We start from the raw sequence: 21,863 nt of genomic DNA on the forward strand, positions 1-21,863 counted from the left end.
AGGGACAAGGTTTCTACTTGCCTGAGGTTACAGTTATTGTATGGGTGAGCATATTCCTGGCTGATAATAAGACAAAGGAGGAAACTCACATAATCATCCCAACAGATGCAGAAAAAGCATTTGATAAACTCCAATCCCATTCGTGCTAAAACCTCCAAACAAATTAGGAATAGAAGGGAACTTTCTCACTATGATAAAGGGCATATTTATCCCTCATGATGAAAGACTGAATGCTTTTTCTTCTCAGAAAAACAGAGGAAAATTAATCAAAGGTAGTGATATTAATAATAAGACTTAAATGACTTTCTGTGGTTTCAGAAACTTGTGGTTAACTGTGGTCTGCAAATATTACGTATAATACAGTATTGAGAGAGAAACCATATTCATGTAATTCATATGACAATACATTGTTATAATTGTGCTAATTTATTATTATTGTCATTAATCTCTTACTGTACCTGATTTATAAATTAAACTTTGCCACAGGCATGTCTGTATAGGAAAAAACATAGTACACATAGGGTTTGGTATTATCCATGGTTTCAGGTACCTGCTAGGGGTATTGGAAGGTAGCCCCTGTGGATTAGGACGGACTACTACACTAAAACTAATAAAAGAAGTTTAGAAAGCTCATAGGATATAAGATCTATGTGCAAAATTCAATTCTATTTGTACATACAGGCAGCCAAGTAACTGAAAATAAAATTCAGAAAACAATTCCATTCACAACGACATACAAAATAACTTACTTTGGAATAAATTGAACAAAGGAAGTGCAAGACTTGTACACCAACAACTATAAAGCAATGCTGAGAAAAATTAAACATCTAATTAAATGGAGTGACATTCTTTGCTCATGATTAGAAGATTCACTATTGTCAAGGTGGCAATTTCCCCCATATTGACCTGTAAAGTAAATAAAATCCCTCTTAAAATCCTAATAGGCTTTTCAAAGTTAGAAATTGCCAAGCTGACCTAGCCTGGTGGCTCATACCCGTAATCCTAACACTCTGGGAGGCTGAAGTGGGAGGATCTCTGGAGGCCAGGAGGAGTTTGAGACCAGCCTGGGCCACAAAGTAAGACCTTGTGTCTACAAAAAAATAAAAAAAACCCAAAATAATAAATAAGACAAGCTGATCCTAAAATTTACATACAATTTTATATATAGTAGGCACCTAAAATAGCCAACATTATTTTGAAAAAAAAAATACAACAAAGTGGCAGCAGTTACACTACTCAGTTTGAAAACTTCCTCTAGGGTCATAGTGATCAAGGCTTGTGGGCACAGGGATAAACGTAGGTGAAGAGGACAGAACTGAGTATATGGAAATAAACCTTTACATTTATGATCAATTGATTTTTGACAAAAGGGTCATTGATAATTCAACAGGGAGAGGCTGTGTTTCCAGTAAAAAGTGCTGGGACAACTAGATAGCTCTATGCAGAACAAACAGGCTCTCCCCTCTCACCATTCTTGTGGATCAAGACCAGCCTGGCCAAGCTGGTGGAACCCCGTCTCTACTAAAAATACACAAATTAGCCTGGCATAACTCTTGTGTAATTAACTCAAATGGATCACAGGGCCGCATGTAAGGGCTAAAACAACTCTTCTAAAAGAAAGCATACGAGAACATCTTCATTGACTTGGATATGACCCCAAAGCCATGATCTACAAAAGAAAAAACTGATAAACTGAACTTCAGCAAAATTAAAAGCTTTTGTGCTTTGAAAAACCCCATTAAGAAAATGAAGGCTGGGCATGGCTCACGACTATAATCCCAGCACTTCGGGAGGCCGAGGCAGTCGGATCACTTGGGCCTAGGAGTTTAAGACCAGCCTTGGCAACATGGTAAAACCCCATCTCTAACAAAAATATGAAAATTAGCCAGGTGTGGTGGTGTGTGCCTGTGTTCCCAGCTACTTGGGAAGCTGAGGGGAAAGGACTGCTTAGATCTGAGGTCAAGGCTGCAGTGAGCTATGATCATGCCAGTGCACTCCGGCCTGAGTGACAGAGTGAGACACTGTCTCAAAAAAACAACAACAACAACAGCAAAACAAAACAAAACCAAAAGAAAATGGAAGATAACCCATACATTCAGAAAAAATATTTGCAAATCATCTATCTGATACTGTCTATAAGGAATATATAAAGAGAACTTACCACTCAATAGTAAGAAAAACAGCCCAATTAAAAATTGGCAAAATATTTGAAGATATTTCACCAAAGAAGATATTGGAATGGCTAATATGCACATTAAAAATGCTCAATATTGGTAGTCATTAGAGAAACACCAATTAAAACCACAATGAGATGCCATTACACCCTCCTTAGAATTACTGTAATAAAAAAGACAATAACAAGTATTGGGAGGCTGTGGAGTTACTACAGCCTGAGCACATGGCTGGTGAGAATGTAAAACAGGACAGGCAGTCTGGCAGTTTCATTAAATGTTAAACAGAAGTTTACCATACAATCCGCCAATTCCACAACTAAGAATTTACCCAAGGGAAATGAAAACAAACATATGACTATAAAAAGACATATACATAAATGTTCATAGCATTATTCATAATAATAAGACTAGAAACAATCTAAATCCATGAGGCCAGGTGCAGTGGCTCACTCCTGGAATCCTGGCACTTTGGGAGGCCAAGGTAGGTGGATCACCTGAGGCCGGGAGTTTGAGACTAGCCTGGCCAACATATTGAAACCCCGTCTTTACTAAAAATACAAAAATTAGCTGGGCATGGTGGCGCACGCCTGTAATCCCAGCTACTTGGGAGGCTGAGGCAGGAGAATCACTTCAACCTGGGAGGTGGAGGTTGCAGTGAGCCGAGATTGCACTACTGCACTCCAGCCTGGGCAACAGAGCAAGACTCTGTCTCAGAAAAAAAAAAATCCATCATTAACTGATGCATGGATAAACAAGATGTGGCATATATCCATAAGATGGAAAACTACTCAGCAATGAAAAGGAATATACTTCTGCCACACGCACAATAACAAAGATTAATCTCAAATACATGATTATACATGAAAGTCAGATGCAACTGAGTACACATTGTAAGAATCCATTTACACGATATGTTCAGAAAAAGCAGTTTTTGGAAAAATAAAACAGATCAGTAGTTTCCTTGGACTGGGGGTGGAGGTGAATTGCTAATGGGCATGGAGGAAACGTTTTGGGTGATGAAAAGGTTAAAAAACTGCACTATAGTGATGGTTGTTGCAAAACTCTACAAGTTTACAAAGAATAAATGAGCTGTACATTTATAACAGTTAATTATCGTATGTAAATCATTCTTCAGTAGAGCTGTTAAAAGCGTCCTTATCGACTGGGCACAGTGGCTCATGCCTGTAATCCCAGCACTTTGGGAGGCCAAGGCGGGTGGATCACGAGGTCAGGAGTTCGAGACCAGCTTGGCCAAGATGGTGAAACCCTATCTGTACTAAAAATACAAAAATTAGCTGGGCATGGTGGTGTGGACCTATAATCCCAGCTACTTGGGAGGCTGAGGCAAGAGAATTGCTTGAAACTGGGAGGCGGAATTTGCGGTGAGCCAAGATTTTGCCACTGCACTCTAGCCTGGGCAACAGAGCAAGACTCTGCCTCAAAAAAAAAAAAAAAAAAAAAGTGCATCTTCATCTTTTTGGGATATTAACAGATGAAATGATGAGATGTCTGGGAACTGCTTCAAAATATGGAAGGTGGGGCGGTGGGTGGGACTACAGATGGAGGAAACTGGCTGAGGGCTGATCACGACTGAAGCTGGCTGATGAGTACATGGGTTCATGATTCTGTTCTGTTTAATTTTTTCTATGTTTGAAATTTTCCATAACACAAGCATTGTGACCCAAAGGAGGGAAAAGAACCCTAAATGCCGCAATTACGTGCATATCTAATTTACATTTCACTCTGAGAGGCTTGTGAAATTTTTTCTTTAAAGACACTGACACAGAATCTCAATTCTGTTGGGATTTTAAAGTAGTGAATACAATAGCAAAGACATGGAGTCAACCCAAATGCTCATCAATAGTAGACTGGATAAAGAACATGTGGTAGATATACACCATGGAATACTATGCAGCCATAAAAAGGAACAAGACCATGCCCTTTGCAGGGACATGGATGGAGCTGGAAGCTATAATCCTCAGCAAACTAATTCAGGAACAGAAAACCAAACACTGCATGTGCTCACTTGGAAGTGGGGGCTGAATGATGAGAACACAGACACACTGGGTGGGGAACAGCACACACTGGGGCCTGCCGGACAGGGTTGAGGGGGAGGGAGAGCATCAGGAACAACAGCTAATGGGTGCTGGGCTTAATACCTGGGTGATGGGTTGATCTGTGCATTAGACCACCATGGCACATGTTTACCTGTGTAACAAGCCTGCACAATCTGCACATGTACCCCATGACATAAAATAAAAGTTGATTAAAAAAAAGCAGTGAATGGTTTGGAGTCTAACCTGGTGAGTAACGCATTACTGAGAGCTGTTCGTTTCCATCTGTGTGAACGGTGACCAAGTCTTTTGTTTCTGTGTCAAACACAAACCACCTGTTGTCAACATGAGAAAAAGCACAGTAAGTCGTTTAGTGAGAAAATGAAGATTATTACAACAGTAGGAGGACTAAGAATTATTAATCATAAAAGCTTAATAAAGATATGAAATTTGCTTAATAAGAAAGCTTGTTCCCAGTTTTTATTTAAAGAAAATTTCCTATATAGAAGCATTTTTCTAATGAAAGGAATGGCACATTGGTTCCCATTCAAAACTATGCTGTTATCAACACTATGGCACAGTTTCTCTGTGTTTGTGCTTTGTCATTTATACATAGAAGGAGAGAAAGCTGTGGGCAGAGAAGATGCCAATACCTAGTACCAGGGCGTATGGTCAGAGGAAGCAGTGAAGGACCGCCTGCAAGAGCTCACCCAGGTTTCCAGGGTGAAGCAGGAGCATGCACGAGGATGGGGCTGGGAAAACTCCGGGGTGGTGTCCCAATGGTACTGCAGGCAGAGGCAGGCCGAGAGTACAGACCCTATGGGGATGCCAGCCTGCAACCAACAGGGTGGAGGAATGCACAGAGCAAATGGAAGAAACCGGAGTGGAGGACTGGTCTGATTTCACCTGGCTGGGCCATTTCCTCAGTGGTGAGCTGCGGAGGACAGTCCAGGTCTATTTTGCAGACTCAATATTAAAGTCAAATGATAATGGACATGAAGTGCTTTGTATCCTCTGATAAGCACACAGTCCACACTAAATGTTTGTTAACATCAGAATGACTGAGCTCTCCTGCCTGTTATATTCTCAGGGGGTGCTGGTGAGCCCCTGGTGTTTTTAAGGATAAATGGAATGCAGGGTCCCTCCTCCTGCAGTTTCTAACCTGCATGAGGACAACCCATCAGTATGTCCACTGATGCAGAGTGCGTGTCCCTTGTCTTCCACAGGAGACCCCCTAACCATGCAATGTCAGATGTCCTGTCCCCCTGAAATGTGGACTTTGCTTCTCAGTGCCAATTTCTTACACCCTCAACAACCATTTACATTTAATGTGCTATTTAACCTTAATAGAGGCTGGGGCCAATTGGAACATGGCTTTAAAGTATCCTGTTAAATCAACAGCATTGGGAACTAAGTCCAACCTAGGACCTGAATGGCAAGAAGCATAGATGAGGGGCTGGATTAGGTGACACAAGCCATATCCACCACCCTGGGACACTGATTCTGAGCACTGTCACCATGTTCTACACGCACAGTAGGCATGGCGGCATCTGTCAGCCTGTTGGGAGGTCAGTCATCAGAAGGTGGGAGCCTGCTGATGAGTTAGAAGCTTCAGCTGTCTCAAAGAGAGTAAAATGGGAGCGTGTGTGTGTGTGTGTGTGTGTGTGTGTGTGTGTGTGTGTGTGTTTCTCTACGCAAATGTTTGCATGAAGAATTCTGTTGGTTACATGGAGACCAACATTAAGATATTGCTGTCCATGGCCTACAAAGAGCTCTCTTGCTCCCCTTTCTTCATCCATACAGGCTCTGCAGTCATAGTAACAGAATCTAAGTGCTGTGCTTTTTAGAGAGGAAGGGTGGGAGGAAAAATATTTGACTGAAACCACAGTAAATGCATACAGGACCATGAGCAGCATAAAGGTTCAATCGAAACCTATGACAGCCACTGCAATGCCTGCCAGGCAGCCTTGGCAGGTGCTCTCTGCGTTGTCTCCTTTCATCCTCAGTGTGACACAGCCAGGCAGGGAATATAATAATTTACAGAAAAAGAAACAAATTCGGAGAGTTTATATAACTGGTTCAAAGCCACACTGCTGCTATGCGGCAAAGCTGAGCCAAAAACGCAGACCCACTATCCAGTGCATAGGAGGTGCCAGGTGAATAGGTATATTGGAATAAGAGGCTCAGGGTCTGGGTAGTTCCTACAATTTTGAAAGGGCAGATAGAAAAAGCATTTATTTTCTATTTTTAATTTTTTTAGAGATGGGGTCTTGGTCTGTGGCCTAGGCGAGGGTACAGTGGTGCAATCATAGTCCAAGGCAGCCTTGAACTCCTGATCTTAAGAGATCCTCCTGCCTTAGCCTCCTGAGTAGCTAATACAGGTCTGGACCACCATACCTGTATTACCAAGCTCAATTTTAAATTTTTTATAGAGATAGGGTCTTGCTATGTTGCCCAGGCTGGTCTTGAACTCCTAGCCTCAAGCAATCTTCCTGACTAGCCCTCTCAAGGTCTGGGATTACAGGTGTGAGCCACTGTAGCCAGGAATAGAAAAAGCATTTCTAAATGCTCAGAACTTTGAAATATTTTCTTGCTTCATTCCAAAGTCAAGGCTCCTTCCACAGTCTCAAGATCAGGGATTGGGAAGCTCCATAAATCCTCTGAAATTACAGGCAAAATGTGTGTGTGGCTGGGTGTGGTGGCTCATGCCTGTGATCTTAGCACTTTGGGAGACCAAGGTGGAAGGACTGCTTGAGTCTAGGGGTTCAAGAACTGCTTGGGGAACACAGCGAGACGTGTGTCTCTACAAAAAATAAAATATTAGTTGAGCATGGCGATGCATGCCTATAGTCCCAGCTACTTAGGAGGCTGTGGTGGGAGGATCACTTGGGTCCTGGAGGCTCTAGTGAGCTGTGACTGTGCCGCTGCACTCTAGTCTGGGTGACAGGGTGAGATACTGTCTAAAGAAAAAAAAATGTGTGTGTGTCTTGTGGAGGTCCTTTTCCAGGAGGGAGGGTCTAGAGCTTTCCTCAGATTTCCCCAAGGCTCAAAATGTAATGGGCCACTGTTTCAAGTTTCGCTTTCAACTTAATTCTTGGTAAGTCATTAGAAGCTGCGAACATGCAGCCAAGAGCTGAATGGGGGCCTGTTCCTGGGGAAGTAGAAACAACAAGCCTCCCTTCCACAGGCTTTGCAAGCACAAGCCATGCTGGCATGGACCTACCTCCCAGTGAGTGTTCCGACTGCAACCACAGACCCTGAAGGATGAAAACCAGAAGACTGAGCTGGATCCTAAAACATTTTAAAGGAAGTGTAAATTGATGAACAGATACAACACTATAGCATAACACACACACACACACACACACACACACACACAGACAGACAGACAGACAGACACACACACACACACACACACACGGAGTTCTAATTCCTTAGGGCTATGTGGCTCTATTTGAAAAGTCTCTTTTCTCTCTCTAGAGAAAAATGTTTTCCTACTTGAATAAATGCCATGTTTCAATAATGCTAAATTTCTACCCCACCCAATCCTTTTTTTGAGGCAGGATCTCACTTATCGCCCAGGCTGGAGTGCAATGGCATGATCATGGCTCATTGTAGCCTTGACCTCCCAAGGACAAATGACACGCCTGGCTCAGCCTCTGAAGCAGCTGGGACTACAGACGTGTGCCGCCACACCTGGCTAATTTTTTTGTTTTTTATTCTGTAGAGATGGAGTCTCGCTATGCTGCCCAGGCTGGTCTTGAACTCCGGGACTCAAGTGATCCTCCTGGCTCTGCCTCCCAAAGTGCTGGGATTATAGGTGTAAGCCACTGAGCCTAACCTAAATTTCTGTCCTTTTAGGGTTTTTCCCTTTTTGTGTTAAATCCTTTCATATCTATAGTAATCTGATGAAAGACAGGTAAATGCTCTTCTGCAAAGCCACAGTTTGTAGAACCCCACCCCTTCAGTTGACTCCCTGTGCTGAATGGTAAGCTCATCGAATAGTGTGCTTGATTGGTCTGGAAAGACAACCGTGGCACCCGACTCCATTACACGAAGACTGGGTGAGTGCCCACTGGGTGCAAAACACTACAGAGGCCTGGAAGGATCACAAGATGTGCAAGGCATGTTCTAGGTTTTGATCCAGTGGAACATGCACACACGGTCATCACTAACTCGGATACAAGATGGAATGATCCATGAAGGAGATACAAATCAAGGTGCTGTGCAATCACAGGGGAGGGAGAGAGGAGGTTACCCTGGGAAGCTGGGCCAAGGCTTTGTGGTGCCAATGACTGGACCTGGGCCTCCCAGGAGGGGAAGAATTATCTCTGGTGAAGGTGGGATGTGGCCACTCCAGTAGTTTTTTGGACCACGGTGAAGCGGGCAACAATATAATTAAAGTGACGGAAACAACACAGCTCTGGGCACATTTGAGAAATGGCAGGTAGGTCAGTGGGCTTACAGCACAGAGTGTATGACACTAGTGATGTCACCACCAAGGTAAGGATTTGATCACTAGGAAATAAGAACACTTTGAATGGTTCTTGTCCTGTCAATAAAAAGAGTGACATGATTGAATGTGTGTTTTAGATAGAAGGGCACCTGGCAGGAGTGTTTAGGATGAAACGGGAAGAGATTAAAGAATATCAGAAAAAAAGTAGCAATGGGGCTGAAAAAGGAGGCACTGAGATACTACTGGATAATCTAAAAAAACCAAGAGAAGGAAACTTGATACACGATTCCATTATTTCAATGCATTCTTTCTACAGTAGCAGCTGTAATTAAGCTCAGAGCTGCCACTAACATACAAACAGAAATCGTGTTCACTTGAAGCTTTACCATTTATAAAGCACTTCTGTCTACGTCATTCATCTGGGCCTCGTAACCATTTTGAGATGTGGACACTGAGTTACAGATGTCGGAAGCCAGTAGGCAGAGGAGCTAAGACTTCATTGCAGTTCTCGGGCTTCCAGTTTAGAGCTCTGACCCTTATGTTAGGCTAAGTGATTAACAGGCTGGTAAAGGAGCTGTCGTTGCCTTCAGCCCTCCTGGACCACCAGGGCACAGGTAGAACACAGAACACTGTTTCCTTTAGCTCCTGCCTGCCATTCTGGCCCATACCTGCTGAGTGGCAGTGCCTGCCCCTTGGGCCCTTCCACCTCGTAACTCAGCTGGCCCTCGCACCCCTTCTGTGAAAATGATGGGAAGGAGAGCCGAAACTTCGACCTAGCACCTGGGACATGCCAATGACTCTGTGGGGGATGAAAGGATGATGTGTTTGGTTTACAGAGGGGCTATTTCCTCTGTGCAATGGGTTTGCACAGATCATGAGGGCACAGGCAACAGAGAATGAGCTTTTGGTTCACTGCAGTGCAATGCAGTGGAAAGAACAAGAGTTTAGGAGTCAGACTGAGCTAGGTCCTAACACTGGCTCCGTCACTCACTAACTTAGTGACCGTGGCAAGTTATTTTAACTTCTCTATGCCTCAACTTCCTAATCAATAAAATCAAAGTTAAAAAAAACCTCTTCGACCTGCAGAGCTGCTACAAGGATTAAGGAAAATACACGCACCGTGCTTGGCACGCACAGTCAGTGCTCAAGAAATACATGTGGGGAAAGGGTATTTCAACACTCTCACAGGTCATCAGAGTTTCTTTTGCAAAGTTCACAAAGACTTTCAAACAAAAAGTTTACTTTACCATCAAAGTCAAAATGTAGAGATATATTCAATCATGTGTTTAGTACAGCTTGTAAATTCCCAAAGGGTACCCAGTAAACAGAACGCAGGCTCATAACAAGTACTTCCCAGTTCTTAAGGTGGGTGAGAGAGACTGTACTCAGAAAATCTGACAATGAACTTGAAAAGAACAACTTGTTTTCAGAAAATTTCAACAGTAAACTTCAAACTTACATGGCTGAGACCACTTGAGGCAATGGTGAAAGTAACACTGTTAAATGCAATGTTAAATGCAATTGCAATGTTAAGGCAATTCTAAATAGGTAAATTAGATGACATTTGCTTTGGGACAGTTTTATATCGCTGTTGATTTCATGCAAAAAAAATAAATGAACATGTTTCAGATGAACTTCTGTAAGAACAATGGAAACGTAATGTACATGTTTACCTCTATTATTTTGTCCCAGACAGGACGGTGACCCACAGCGTCCCAGAGAGTGGCATGCTTGTCATGCCCGCAGGTCAAGAACTGAGGTTTTGAGGCATGGATGGCCAGTCCCCAGAGCTCATCAGTGTGACCCTACAAAAAACCAAGACAAACAGAAGCTCTCTGAGCTACTGCAGTCCGCACTCAGGAGCTGTAAGGGATGGTGAACTGTGGCTTCATGCTGACTTCATAACTGCTCCCAACATTTTCTCTCCTCCCATCTTAGGGCAGCAACTGAAACTCTGAGGTGGAGAAAATTATCGTAGCATAAAACACAGTAATGAGCACTTCTTCGTAATGCTTGATTAGAGTCTGAGATAATGCAAAGTGAGAGTGTTTGCTGGGCCTGCTGAGTGGGATCGTACCTGAGTAATGGGTGTAAAGTCCCCTGACAGAGTGCCCTGCAGGACAAAGTTTCGAGTTGTGCCAATCAAGATCACATCGCCTTTGCCCTCGGCCACTGTCCGTATTGGACCAAACTGTTCTGGAATCTGCATTGAAAAGTCATATGAAAAGAAAAGATATACCATTTCATTCAATTGTTAGCTCATTCATTCATTTATCATAATGATAGTCTCTATAACAATTTTATATATATCTATGTATATGCATATAATGTACATTCAAATATATATGTTGTATATGCATATATACATATATATGAAGAGTTTCAGATAGATAGATACCACAGCCAGTGGGCGCGGTGGCTCACACCTGTAATCCCAGCACATTGGGAGGCTGAGGTGGGTGGATCACCTGAGGTCAGGAGTTGGAGACCAGCCTGGCCAACATGATGAAACCCCATCTCTACTAAAAATACAAAAATTAGGCAGGCATGGTGGTGGGCAGCTGTAATCCCAGCTACTCAGGAGGCTGAGGCAGGAGAATCACTTGAACCCAGGAGGCGGAGGTTGCAGTGGGCCGAGATTGCGCCACTGCACTCCAGCCTGGGCGACAAGATCGAAACTCCATCTCAAAAAACAAGGATACCACAGCCAACTATTGAGTGAGTGATCAAAACCCTAAGCCTTACTTTTAAACTACAAACATTTTATATATCTTAGAAGCATCAGCAAGAGTAAGGTTGTTCAGAAAAAGCATTTTCCTAGACAAAATTTAAAAATAAGGAATTCTACACGTTAGTTTTCTCTTTACTTTTTACAACTTCTGATAGCAGTAGTAGATACAATTTGGAAAGTAAAGAATAATATAGGCCAGGCGTGGTGGCTCACACCTGTAATCCCAGCACTTTGGGGGGCTGAGGCAGGTGAATTGCATGAGCCTGGGTGGTCCAGACTAGCCTGGGTAACATAGCAAGACCCCATTTCTAAAAAAATACAAAAAAAAAAAAAAAAAAAAGAAGCGGGGCATGGTGGTGCATGCCTGTAGTCCTAGCTACTCAGGAGGATGAGGTGGGAGAATCACTTGAGCCTAGGAGGTGGAGGCTGCAGATGACACCACTGCATCACACCACTGCACTCCAGCCTGGGTGACAGGGCCAGACTGTCTCAAAGAAAAAAAAAAAAGAATAATATAACACTGCCATAATACAACTTAAAATGGTAAATTCTTTGGCAATGTCACTCTGTTCAGTTTAAAAATCAACATAGATATATGGAATAATTTATGTTAAGAGATAGAATTGCACAACACACCCATTAAGAACAATCTGCCATGATGAAGAAGCAAAGTCCTTGCACTATAAAACAACAAACACCACAGCTTGACCCTGGGGGCTGCCGTTAGGCTCTCCCGTTCCAGGGTAAGCAGCAGCCTCCCCTCACTCACACTCTCCAGTGTGGCTTGTTAGCACAGATTTGAGACAAGTTGATGATGGCCCACGCTAATGAGGAGGTATCAGATACTAACAAATAGTGAATCACTTTTATGAAATTAGATGGGGCTTTGGAGCTTTCTTTGCAGTTATAATATGATATAGGCATGTCTATGACTCTAGCAATTCACAATCTGTTCAACCAAATGCTGGTCAAATCTTTTTTTTTTTTTCAATGCTGGTCAAATCTTATTATTAAAAATGTTCTCACAACAGAATCTTCATGCAAGGGGAAGTGATTTCCAAACCTCAGATGAAGAACTTCCTTTATTAAGGGAAATAATCAACAGAACCAAATTTTCACACTGCCAGAGGATAGTGCCATGTTGTTCTCTGATGTAAAATATAAGTGTTTTGTGTGTATCTGGGTTCAAAGTCCTACAATCTGTCCATTCGAAGCTAGGGATGAAAAGCATCACCTTGGCCATGTACGGTGGCTCACGCCTGTAATCCCAGTACTTTGGGAGGATGAGGTGGGTGGATCAAGAGGTGAGGAGATCGAGACCATCCTGGCTAACACGGTGAAACCCAGTCTCTACTAAAAATACAAAAAAATCAGCTGGGTGTGGTGGCACATGCCTGTAGTCCCAGCTACTGAAGAGGACAAGGCAGGAGAATCGCCTGAACCTGGGAGGTGGAGACTGCAATGAGCCGAGATTGTGCCACTGCACTTCAGCTTGGGTGACAGAATGAGACTCTGTCTCAAAAAAAAAAAAAAAAAATCACCCTTCAGAATGAGGCCAATTTTGCAGTGTCTGCTCATGATTTCCTGAAACCTAGGGGAGAAAATTCACTGAGTGGGAAGAAGTAATATTAACTGTCTTGCCTCTGGTGCCAGGAATGTAGGGCTGCTAAGTAGGTGATGGGGAGGTACCCTGGGTAGCAAAATGAATCACAGCCCTAGGGAGCATGTTGAGTGCCGTGTACAAAGTAGATACTCAACAAATATTAGTTCACTCAATGCAATAATGTCTCCAAAATAACGATAGAAATGAAAAGTTAAAGGAGGTGGCTGGGCACAGTGGCTCACATCTGTAATCCCAGAACTTTAGGAGGCTGAAGTAGGGAGATCACGAGGTCAAGAGATCGAGACCATCCTGGCCAACATGGTGAAACCCCATCTCTACTAAAAATACAAAAATTAGCCGGGCATGGTGGCAGGCGCCTGCAGTCCCAGCTACTCAGGAGGCTGAGGCAGGAGAATTGCTTGAACCTGGGAGGCAGAGGTTGGACTGAGCTGAGATTGTGCCACTGCACTCTAGCGTGGGTGACAGAGTGAGGCTCTGCCTCAAAAAAAAAAAAAAAAGTTAAGCTTGGTGGCTCACACCTGTAATCCAGCACTTTGGGAAGCTGAGGTGGGAGGATCTCTTGAGCTCAGGAGTTCCAGACCAGCCTGGGCAACATGGCGAAACCCCATCTCTACAAAAAGTACAAAAATTAGCCAGGCGTGGTGGTGTGTGCGCCAGCTCCTTGGGAGGCTGAGGTGGGAGGGTCGCTTGAGCCCAGGAGGCAGAGGTTGTACTGAGCTGTGATCGCACTACTACACTCAGTCTGGGTGACAGAGCTAGACCCTGTTCTCAAAAAAAAAAGAAAAAGAAAAAGTTAAAAGAGAAGATAGATTTTTATAATATACAAAATGTGGTTAATAGTCCCTTGGAAAATTGAGAATAAAAATATTTTAAATATAAAGTGTGTTACAATCTCAAGTTGTATAAAACGAATTCTATTTTATTAGCTGTATTTAACCTGCCTCCAGGATTTTAACACACTGCTTCCATATAATGTACAGCTTTCAAAACTGTAAGCTACAGATTTGAAACTAATAAAAAGAGAATAATAGTTTAAGGTTAAAAACAAATTTCAGCAGTAGCCTTGCTGACTTACCTCAGTTTTACGAAGTCTTTGATAGTTTCCGCTCCAAGAAATGAGCTTTCGGTCTTTCCCGCCTCCGGACACCAGTGTGCCATCTCTTAACATACAAAGTGCAAAAATGCCACCCTCGTGGGCCCCTTGAACCGCATAGCTTATTCGATTCGTGCCTAAACACACCAATAAACCATCATTAGCACATTGTCAAAAGGCTGCCTGCCCATTTTCTAATCTCACCTGACTTTGGTTTTTAAAGGCAATATTGTCAGTGAGCACATCATGGCAATATGAATCTATGAAGATCCAATTTCTAGACATTCACAGAGCACCAGACAAGCAGGAAAGGTGTTACTTTAGAATGAAGGAAAATATGCAAACACTGCATTGTATGGTTGAAGCACCATGCGGCTGAGAAAGTGGGCTGTGAGTTTAGATCCCAGCTCTCTAGTGAGCTGTTTCTCTGGACAAGTGTCTTAGTTACTCTGTACTCAGTTCCCTCTTGGTGGAATGGGGCTGCTGCTCACCCTGCAAGATCGATCTAAGGATTAAATGAACTGTGGATACGACACCTAGTGCCAAGAGCAGCAGGGATACAGGGAATGTTACCATATGCTTCTGAAATTGCATTTACGGGTCCGTCTCCACCTTCAGCCCCAACTACTCAAACTCTAAGATCCTTGACGACAGGGATGGTGGATTTTCCCCTTTTCCCTGTCCCTGCATAAGTGCTCATAAACGCTCACTGGCCTTAAATGGACACATGCTTTCTGAGTGATGAATCTCCCTTAGTAAACTGTTTGCTCACGGACAGCAGGGGATTTGGGTCTGACTCAGTGGTATGTTCACAGTGTCTAGCACATAATTAGCTTTCAATAAATGTCTGCCAAATGCTATACAAATCAGAATAGTTATTTAAATATTTTATAGACCTATAAGCAGTCATTAATTTCATCACTATAATCTGTCAGTAGATTATATATTAATTTCATCATTATAATCTGTCAGTAGATTTCCTAATCAACCTATTCAATTCCATCATAATATCCTGGGCTTAAGGAGCCCTTCAGAATGCTATAAGGTCAGTAACTCTCACTATTCTACACCTTTCCTCTGTTCTAGTTTTCTGGTTTCAAGTTACACGTGTACATGTGTATATGTATGTCTCTGCAACCTGAAAGTTAATCCTACTCCTATACATTGTATTAACAGACAATTCTTAAAGCACTCATGCTGAGCTCTTACTCACAACATACCGCAAACCACTGGCTTTGGGAAAAATCACTTGTTACCTTTTCCCCAAACTAAGATGTTGCCACTTGAATCTCCAGTAATGGTGTCACCGTTTTCAGAGAAAGTCACACAGAGGACAAACTTTGGCTTTTCTTGTTTCTGTGGAATATAGTTAAAAAAAAATTATAGATATAAAATTATATATATAATATATAGGTTAGTAATATGTATAATATATAATTTTAATATATATTAAAAATTAGTAATATATATAATATATAATCCATAAAACCTATATAAATATATGTAATTATAGATATAATTATATGTATATAAATATATAAATACACATATATATATATACAATTAATTATATAATTATATCAGCATTACAACTAGATACGTATTTATATATTTCTATACATATATTAATTATAATCTGTCAGTAGATTTCCTAATCAATCTATTTAATTCCATCATAATATCTTGGGCTTAAAAAACCTTATATACATGTATTATATACATATCTTTTATGTATATAATTATATGTATATTTTATCCATGCAACCTATATATATATTCCAGACAACCTTTCATTTGTACTAATAACATCTAGATTCACAGTGGTCTCAAGCTGGAGAGTATCAGCTTCTGTAACTACCCTGCACACCTTGCATTTCCATTTACTATTACATAACTTCTGCTGCGAGATTAACTGCTCTAAGACAAAGCGATTTCTAGCAACTCCAAGTGGCTGGGGAATCATAAAGCTGCAGACAGCTCAAGCGGAGGAGGGTACTGGCCGGGGAGAAGGGTGGGCTATGTTGTCAGCCTAAAGGGCAGGGCCTGAGCACCAGAATAAAGGTGTCCTTGAAACGAGCCTCAGGGTGGTGGCACAGATGGACCCCTGGGAAGAGGTGCTGTTCCCTGGTGCTCTTGCAGCCCCGCAACGTCCACACAAAAGGCACAGGGAGTCTCTGTTGTCCTTTACCGAGCCAGGTTGCCCGCCTTCCGACGCCTTCATCATCTGATGCTCTCTGCAGCCAGCGCCACCACCACTGTGGGAGGCTCGGTGCTCCCTGGGTCTGCATTCTTTCCCTGCCCTCTCCCCAGGCATGCTCTGTCCTTTTCTTCACTTCATTACCAGTGTCATCCACCAGATTCAATGCGCTCCCCAACTATGTGAGAGATCCCGAGGGATCGTGTTGATTACCACAGCCCCCAGACAGACACCTCTAGCCAACTGCATATACCACTCGGAGAAAGACAAAGCAAAAAGCATAATTTAACTTCACCTCGAATAATCCTTGCTTCTTATTCAGGGAGCTTCCTTCTAGTGTCCAAAAGTAGAGATGTGACTTTCCACAGGTGACTATGATGTTGGTGTCCGTGGGGTGGAAATCCGCAGCGAACACAGCTTCATTAGAGCACTATAGGAAAAACAGGGGACTCAGATGCCTCACATCTCTTAAGATGCATAAGAGGCACGTAGGAAAATAAGTCAAATCTGAGTCACAAATAAATAACAAATTCAAGCCAAGCAGGATGCCTCTTGACTACTTCCCCCATTGAATCCATCTGGCTAGAAACATCAAGTCGATGCTGGTGTGGGCCCTAATGCCTCCTCCTAGTCTGTCTCTCCCACTGGACAATGAGCCCTTGAGGACAAGGAGCACACGTGAGTCCTCTGTCTATGCCAGGGCCTCTCCAGGGTCAGGCATGGAGCAGGCATGCAGCATGCTTTGCTGAGGAGGGAGTTAGAGCACAGGGACTGCAGAACTGCAAGTGTTTGCTCTCACCTGCCAGTCATGGGTTCCCAGTATGGCTTCGGGACAGAATCGCCACAAATGGTAAAATGCAGATCTCTAGGCCTCACCCCCATATTTAGTGAATGCAATCTCCAGGGAGGGCCCAGGAATGGATTTCACAAAGGTCCATTGTTCCTGGCTGACTCTGGCTGCCTGTTTCCCCAGGGAGTCCCTCCTGGTTCTGCCTCCTGGGACACTGCCTGCGGCTCAGTGACCCAGCCTGGGGTCCTGTGGAGTAGGCCTAACTCTCCCGGTGTCACCTCCACCACCCTCAGCTCATATCCTAAATTCTAAGACCTGCACCTTGGTCTCCTGGATTGGGCTCTGATCACTGCTTCTATTTAATAATGCAGTTACACATTCTTGAGCCTGGATAATAACCTGCCTCTGATGCCTTCTAACCTAGCAACATAGCCAGAAGCATTTAAACACCCGCCCAGAATAATCAGAAGGCAAGGCTGGGGCATGAACACAGGTGTCAGGAACATGCCTGGTTAGAATACAAGGTCTGCCCCTAGACATGCAGAAGAGAAAGTTAGGTGAGTAAGGTTATCTAACGGTAATAAAGGCAAAGATGAGAAATCTGAATTCAATTCTATAAAAATAGGGATCCAATAGAAAACAGAAATAGAAAAACATCAGAAAGTCAAGGCAAGGGAATGTGACATATTGTGCAAAATGGATTAGAAGCGGTCAAAGAAGTCCCAAGGGGCCCCTTGCAGGAGGAATCCCATTGGGAAGGATTTGGGGTTCAGATGGGGGCTCCTGCTGGTCTTTCCTGAGTCTGTTCCACTTTGGAGGAGCCCCTGTGCTGGTGGTCCCTGTCTGTACCTGCCCTTACCGCAGCTGCAGGGGCTCGGGCAGCGAGCGCACCTCACATCTAAGCACACCTCCAGGAGTCCATGCGCCATGCGAGCACACAGCAGGCACTTGGGATGTGTCAATCAAATGAAAGAACTAGCCAGCAAACACATGACTGGATGGATTAATAGGGTAGTGGCTACGAAATGAGAAAGAAAACAATCTTACAGACATGGTAAAAAGAAAAAAACCTAACAGGACCTGGGGTTAAAGTCCCAGGAGGGGCCAAAGGATTCTAAGGTGAAGGCATCATATGCAAGGGCTGGGGTGGGAATGGGCCCTGGAGCCCGCTGAAAGGGGCCTATAGCTATGCCAGGGCAGCTCTGGAAATTAATTAATTAATTAATGAAAACATTAATGCAGCCTGGAAAAGGCTTGGAGCATGACCTTCACATCGGCCAGTTTTTCTTCTTTCTGCCAGTCCCATACAGAGAGCACGTGGTCATTGGAGTCATCCACAGCACAGAGATTGGTTCCTCCATTCTGAAAAGAAAGTTATTCACAGGAAGACTACATCTGAGAATAAAGTGGGTTGAACATGATTAAAAATGAACACCACATTTTATTTTTAATAAACAGTCTGCTACATTGTAGTTAAAGAATACTCATCCAATGCTTTTGAGACCTGCTTTCTTTCTTTCTTTTTTTTCTGGAGACAGGGTTTTGCTCTGTCACCCAGGTCAGAGTGCAGTGGTGCAATCACGGCTTTCTGCGGCCTGGATCTCACAGTCTCAAGCAATCCTCCTACCCCAGCCTCCTCTGTAGCTGGGACCATGGGTGTGTACCGCCACTCCCAGCTAATTATTATTATTATTATTTGTAGAGATGGGACCTCCCTATGTTGCCCAGGCTGGTCACAAACTCCTGGACTCAAGCAATCCTCCTAGTTCAGACTCCTAATGTGCTGGTTAGGAAATGTGAGTCACTGTGCCTGGCTGAGCCACTGTACCTGGCCAAGACATGCTTTCTTGGCCAGACAGAAGGAGCAGGTAAATGACGGGTAATGAAGAAACAGGGGAAGGGAGGGACCAAGGGGTGTCTCTTCACCACTGGGTTTCATGAAAACAAGGGCCCCTCCTAGAGCAGACAATGCCCAAAGCAGGCACAGCACAGGGGCTGTTACCAGCTGTGAGCTTGGCCACTGTGGGGCCGCACAGGACTCAGCACTGGGGGTGTGAGTGCACAGGAGCATGGGGGTATCTTCAGGTGAACATGTGCACATGTGTATGAATATGGATTTTTGAAGTGCTTTAAAAGAGTGTCTGCTGAACCAGCACATCCTGAGGAAGGCTGGAAGACCACAAGGCCCTGTCCAAACCCTGCTTGTGTCGAGGTTTCCTGCCAGCCACGTTGGGATTGTCAGAGGCATTAGAGTCAGAGCAACACCATAGTGAATGGGGGCTGGGTAAAAATAAGGTTGAGACCTACTGGGCTGCATTCCCTGATGGTCAGGCAATCGAGGTCATAGAACGAGATAGGAGGTTGGCACAAGACACAGGTTATAAAGACTTTGCTGAAAAAACAGCCTGCAGTAAAGAAGCCGGTTAAATCCCACCAAAACCAAGATGGCGGCAAGAGTGACCTCTGGTTGTCTTCACTGCTACACTCCCACCAGCACCATGACAGTTTATAAATGCCATGGCAACGTCAGGAAGTTACCCTATATGCTCTAAAAAGGGGAGGCATGAATAATCCACCCCTTGTTTAGCATATCATTAAGAAATAACCATAAAAATAGGCAGCCAGCTGCCCTCGGGATGCTGTGTATGGAGTAGCCAAAATCAGCCAGTTGGTGTGTACAGATGATTTTTCTTTTATTCCTTTACTTTTCTAACAAACTTGCTTTCACATAATGGACTCGCCTAGAATTCTTTTTTGCGTGAGATCCAAGAACCCTTTCTGGGAGTCCCTATGGGGACCCCTTTCTGGTAACATTTTTCTGGTGACCATGAAGCGAAGATACTGAGGAAACCTCCAACCCAAAGGCTGCCCTTGACAAGTGATGGGGTCCGGTGACATGTTCCTGGCGACCACAGAAGGGACAATACTGAGAAAACCTCCCATCCAAAGGCTAACTTTGAGTAAGTGGTGGGGTCTGGTAACACCTTTCTGGTGAATCCCAAAGGGATGATACTGAAGAGACCCACGAACCAAAGAAAAATCGTCATCTGTACACACTAACTGGCTGATTTTGGGTAAGTGTGGTGCATATACTGGGGAAAAGGATGGGATTGGGTTAGAGGCGCAATTTAAGAGTCTCTCCTAAGACAGAGTGGGTGAAAGGCCCCTCTTAATAAAAGGTGAGAACGCTTGACAGATTTTGGGTTTGAGGCCCAACTTAGGAAGGTTAGAGTCTGTCCTAAGATTTAGGTGGTTAGAGGCCCCTGTCAGTAAAGTTCCTTTCAGCTAAGAACAGGTTTGGCATTATTACATGTTAACTGCTATTCTTTTTGGATGAATCTGCGTTGCACTCTTTGCTGATGGCTAAGTGACAGAATTAGGCATGTACAAGATCATGGGACATGGGGAATTTTTTCTCCCCAAAAGGGGAAACTTAAGAGCTGATGGGACTCCTGGCAAAGATCCCTTCATTATCAACAAGCAGCCACCTGAACTTTTTAGTGTCGCTGCAGTGGGCAGGACTTTCCATGGCCTCCCTGAGCTCTCCACCTTCCCTGCCCTGCCAGAGGCAATGCTCTTCCCTCTCTCCTTTCCCTTTCTGTTTTCTATTACTCAGGGTCACCATCTTGCCCAGAGACCATAAGTTGAAACTCCTGATTGGAAGCTGGATTAACAATGATGGGGCCAATCAGGGGCATATTTGAGCCTTGCCAGTTTGATATTGGGTGCTAAGCTGAACGGCTAATGTCTACGTTTTGTCATATATATTTTGCTCTGGCCAGGATGGAAAAAGATAGTTTTCCTTTATGATGCATCTTGGCCCCCAGTGCTGTGGTGCAGCCAGCCGGGTCACTAGGGCTGCTCAGGGAAAGGGAACCCAGAAGCCTGGCATGCCAGCAAAAAGATAAGAATGTCTTACAGTCAGGCTTCTGGTCTTTCTCTCTCTCCCTCTCTCTGTGCAAACTGGCTGAATGAATGGTAAAAATCACTGTTTATCTCCTGCAAAGTTTTGATTAACAGGAAAAAAGGATTTGTGAGGCTAATCTTAAGCTGTAGAGAAGCTGTTGTACTGTGTGTTATAAATTTGTCTTTCTATATCATTCTGTCATAGAGAGGCATACCATAGGATAGGATGTGGGCCTAGGACTCTTATAAGCCCACTGTTCAAGACAGCACAGCAAACTGGTCAGTTATAAATTTTGCTACAAGTACCTGAAAAAACACTAGATAAAGTTTCTCTCTTATCTTCTTTCATGTCCTTGGGAGCTCGGCCTTGTAGCCACGTGGCAGTACTTTATCTTGGTCTCTGCTATCACAATGGTAGCCTGGAATCAGTGTTCAATTCCAAGCTTAGGGAATGAGGCCTGTATTTCCTGTCTGTGTATTTATACGTATTATGTGTGTAATGTTTGATTAACTGGTGTAATAAGAGCTTAAATCAAATATTTTGTCAGAAAAGTAAAAAGTGTAATGCCTTTCAGTTTACATGACTTAAGTAATTTTTGGGAAATAAAAACAGTTTTACATATAAAGTGAATACAGAAAGTGAAATCTGTTTTTGGTAATTGATTATAAGAAGGCATGGAAATGTGGGTTTTTTTGGCCTAGATTAAAAGGTTAAATGATTGTTTTAAATTAGATAGGCTAAAGCTGAAGGTTTAAGCAAGCTGTTGAAGGTTTGTGAAAAATTAACCTGGTAAAAGAAATTCTGTGTGAACATACTGGCTAAAGTTAAAGGGGTATT

General features: G+C 43.4%; 1 protein-coding gene across 13 annotated transcripts in view; it reads right to left on the bottom strand.

The window, feature by feature from the left end:
- The window catches only part of EML1 (EMAP like 1), a 202,843-nt gene that overhangs the window by 14,134 nt on the left and 166,846 nt on the right, over positions 1 to 21,863 (bottom strand). For all 13 annotated transcript variants that reach the window (XM_017528138.2, XM_017528141.2, XM_017528143.2 and 10 more), the window contains 8 exons: positions 18,386 to 18,481; positions 16,625 to 16,759; positions 15,389 to 15,488; positions 14,115 to 14,269; positions 10,762 to 10,887; positions 10,358 to 10,489; positions 7,452 to 7,519; positions 4,475 to 4,563 (listed from right to left, as the gene is read on the bottom strand). In XM_017528138.2, coding sequence (XP_017383627.1) covers positions 4,475 to 4,563; positions 7,452 to 7,519; positions 10,358 to 10,489; positions 10,762 to 10,887; positions 14,115 to 14,269; positions 15,389 to 15,488; positions 16,625 to 16,759; positions 18,386 to 18,481 — 901 coding nt within the window. The remainder of the gene's footprint in view (positions 1 to 4,474; positions 4,564 to 7,451; positions 7,520 to 10,357; positions 10,490 to 10,761; positions 10,888 to 14,114; positions 14,270 to 15,388; positions 15,489 to 16,624; positions 16,760 to 18,385; positions 18,482 to 21,863) is intronic.

This window comes from Cebus imitator, unplaced genomic scaffold, assembly GCF_001604975.1.
Source record: "Cebus imitator isolate Cc_AM_T3 unplaced genomic scaffold, Cebus_imitator-1.0 Scaffold52, whole genome shotgun sequence".
NCBI lineage: Eukaryota > Metazoa > Chordata > Mammalia > Primates > Cebidae > Cebus > Cebus imitator.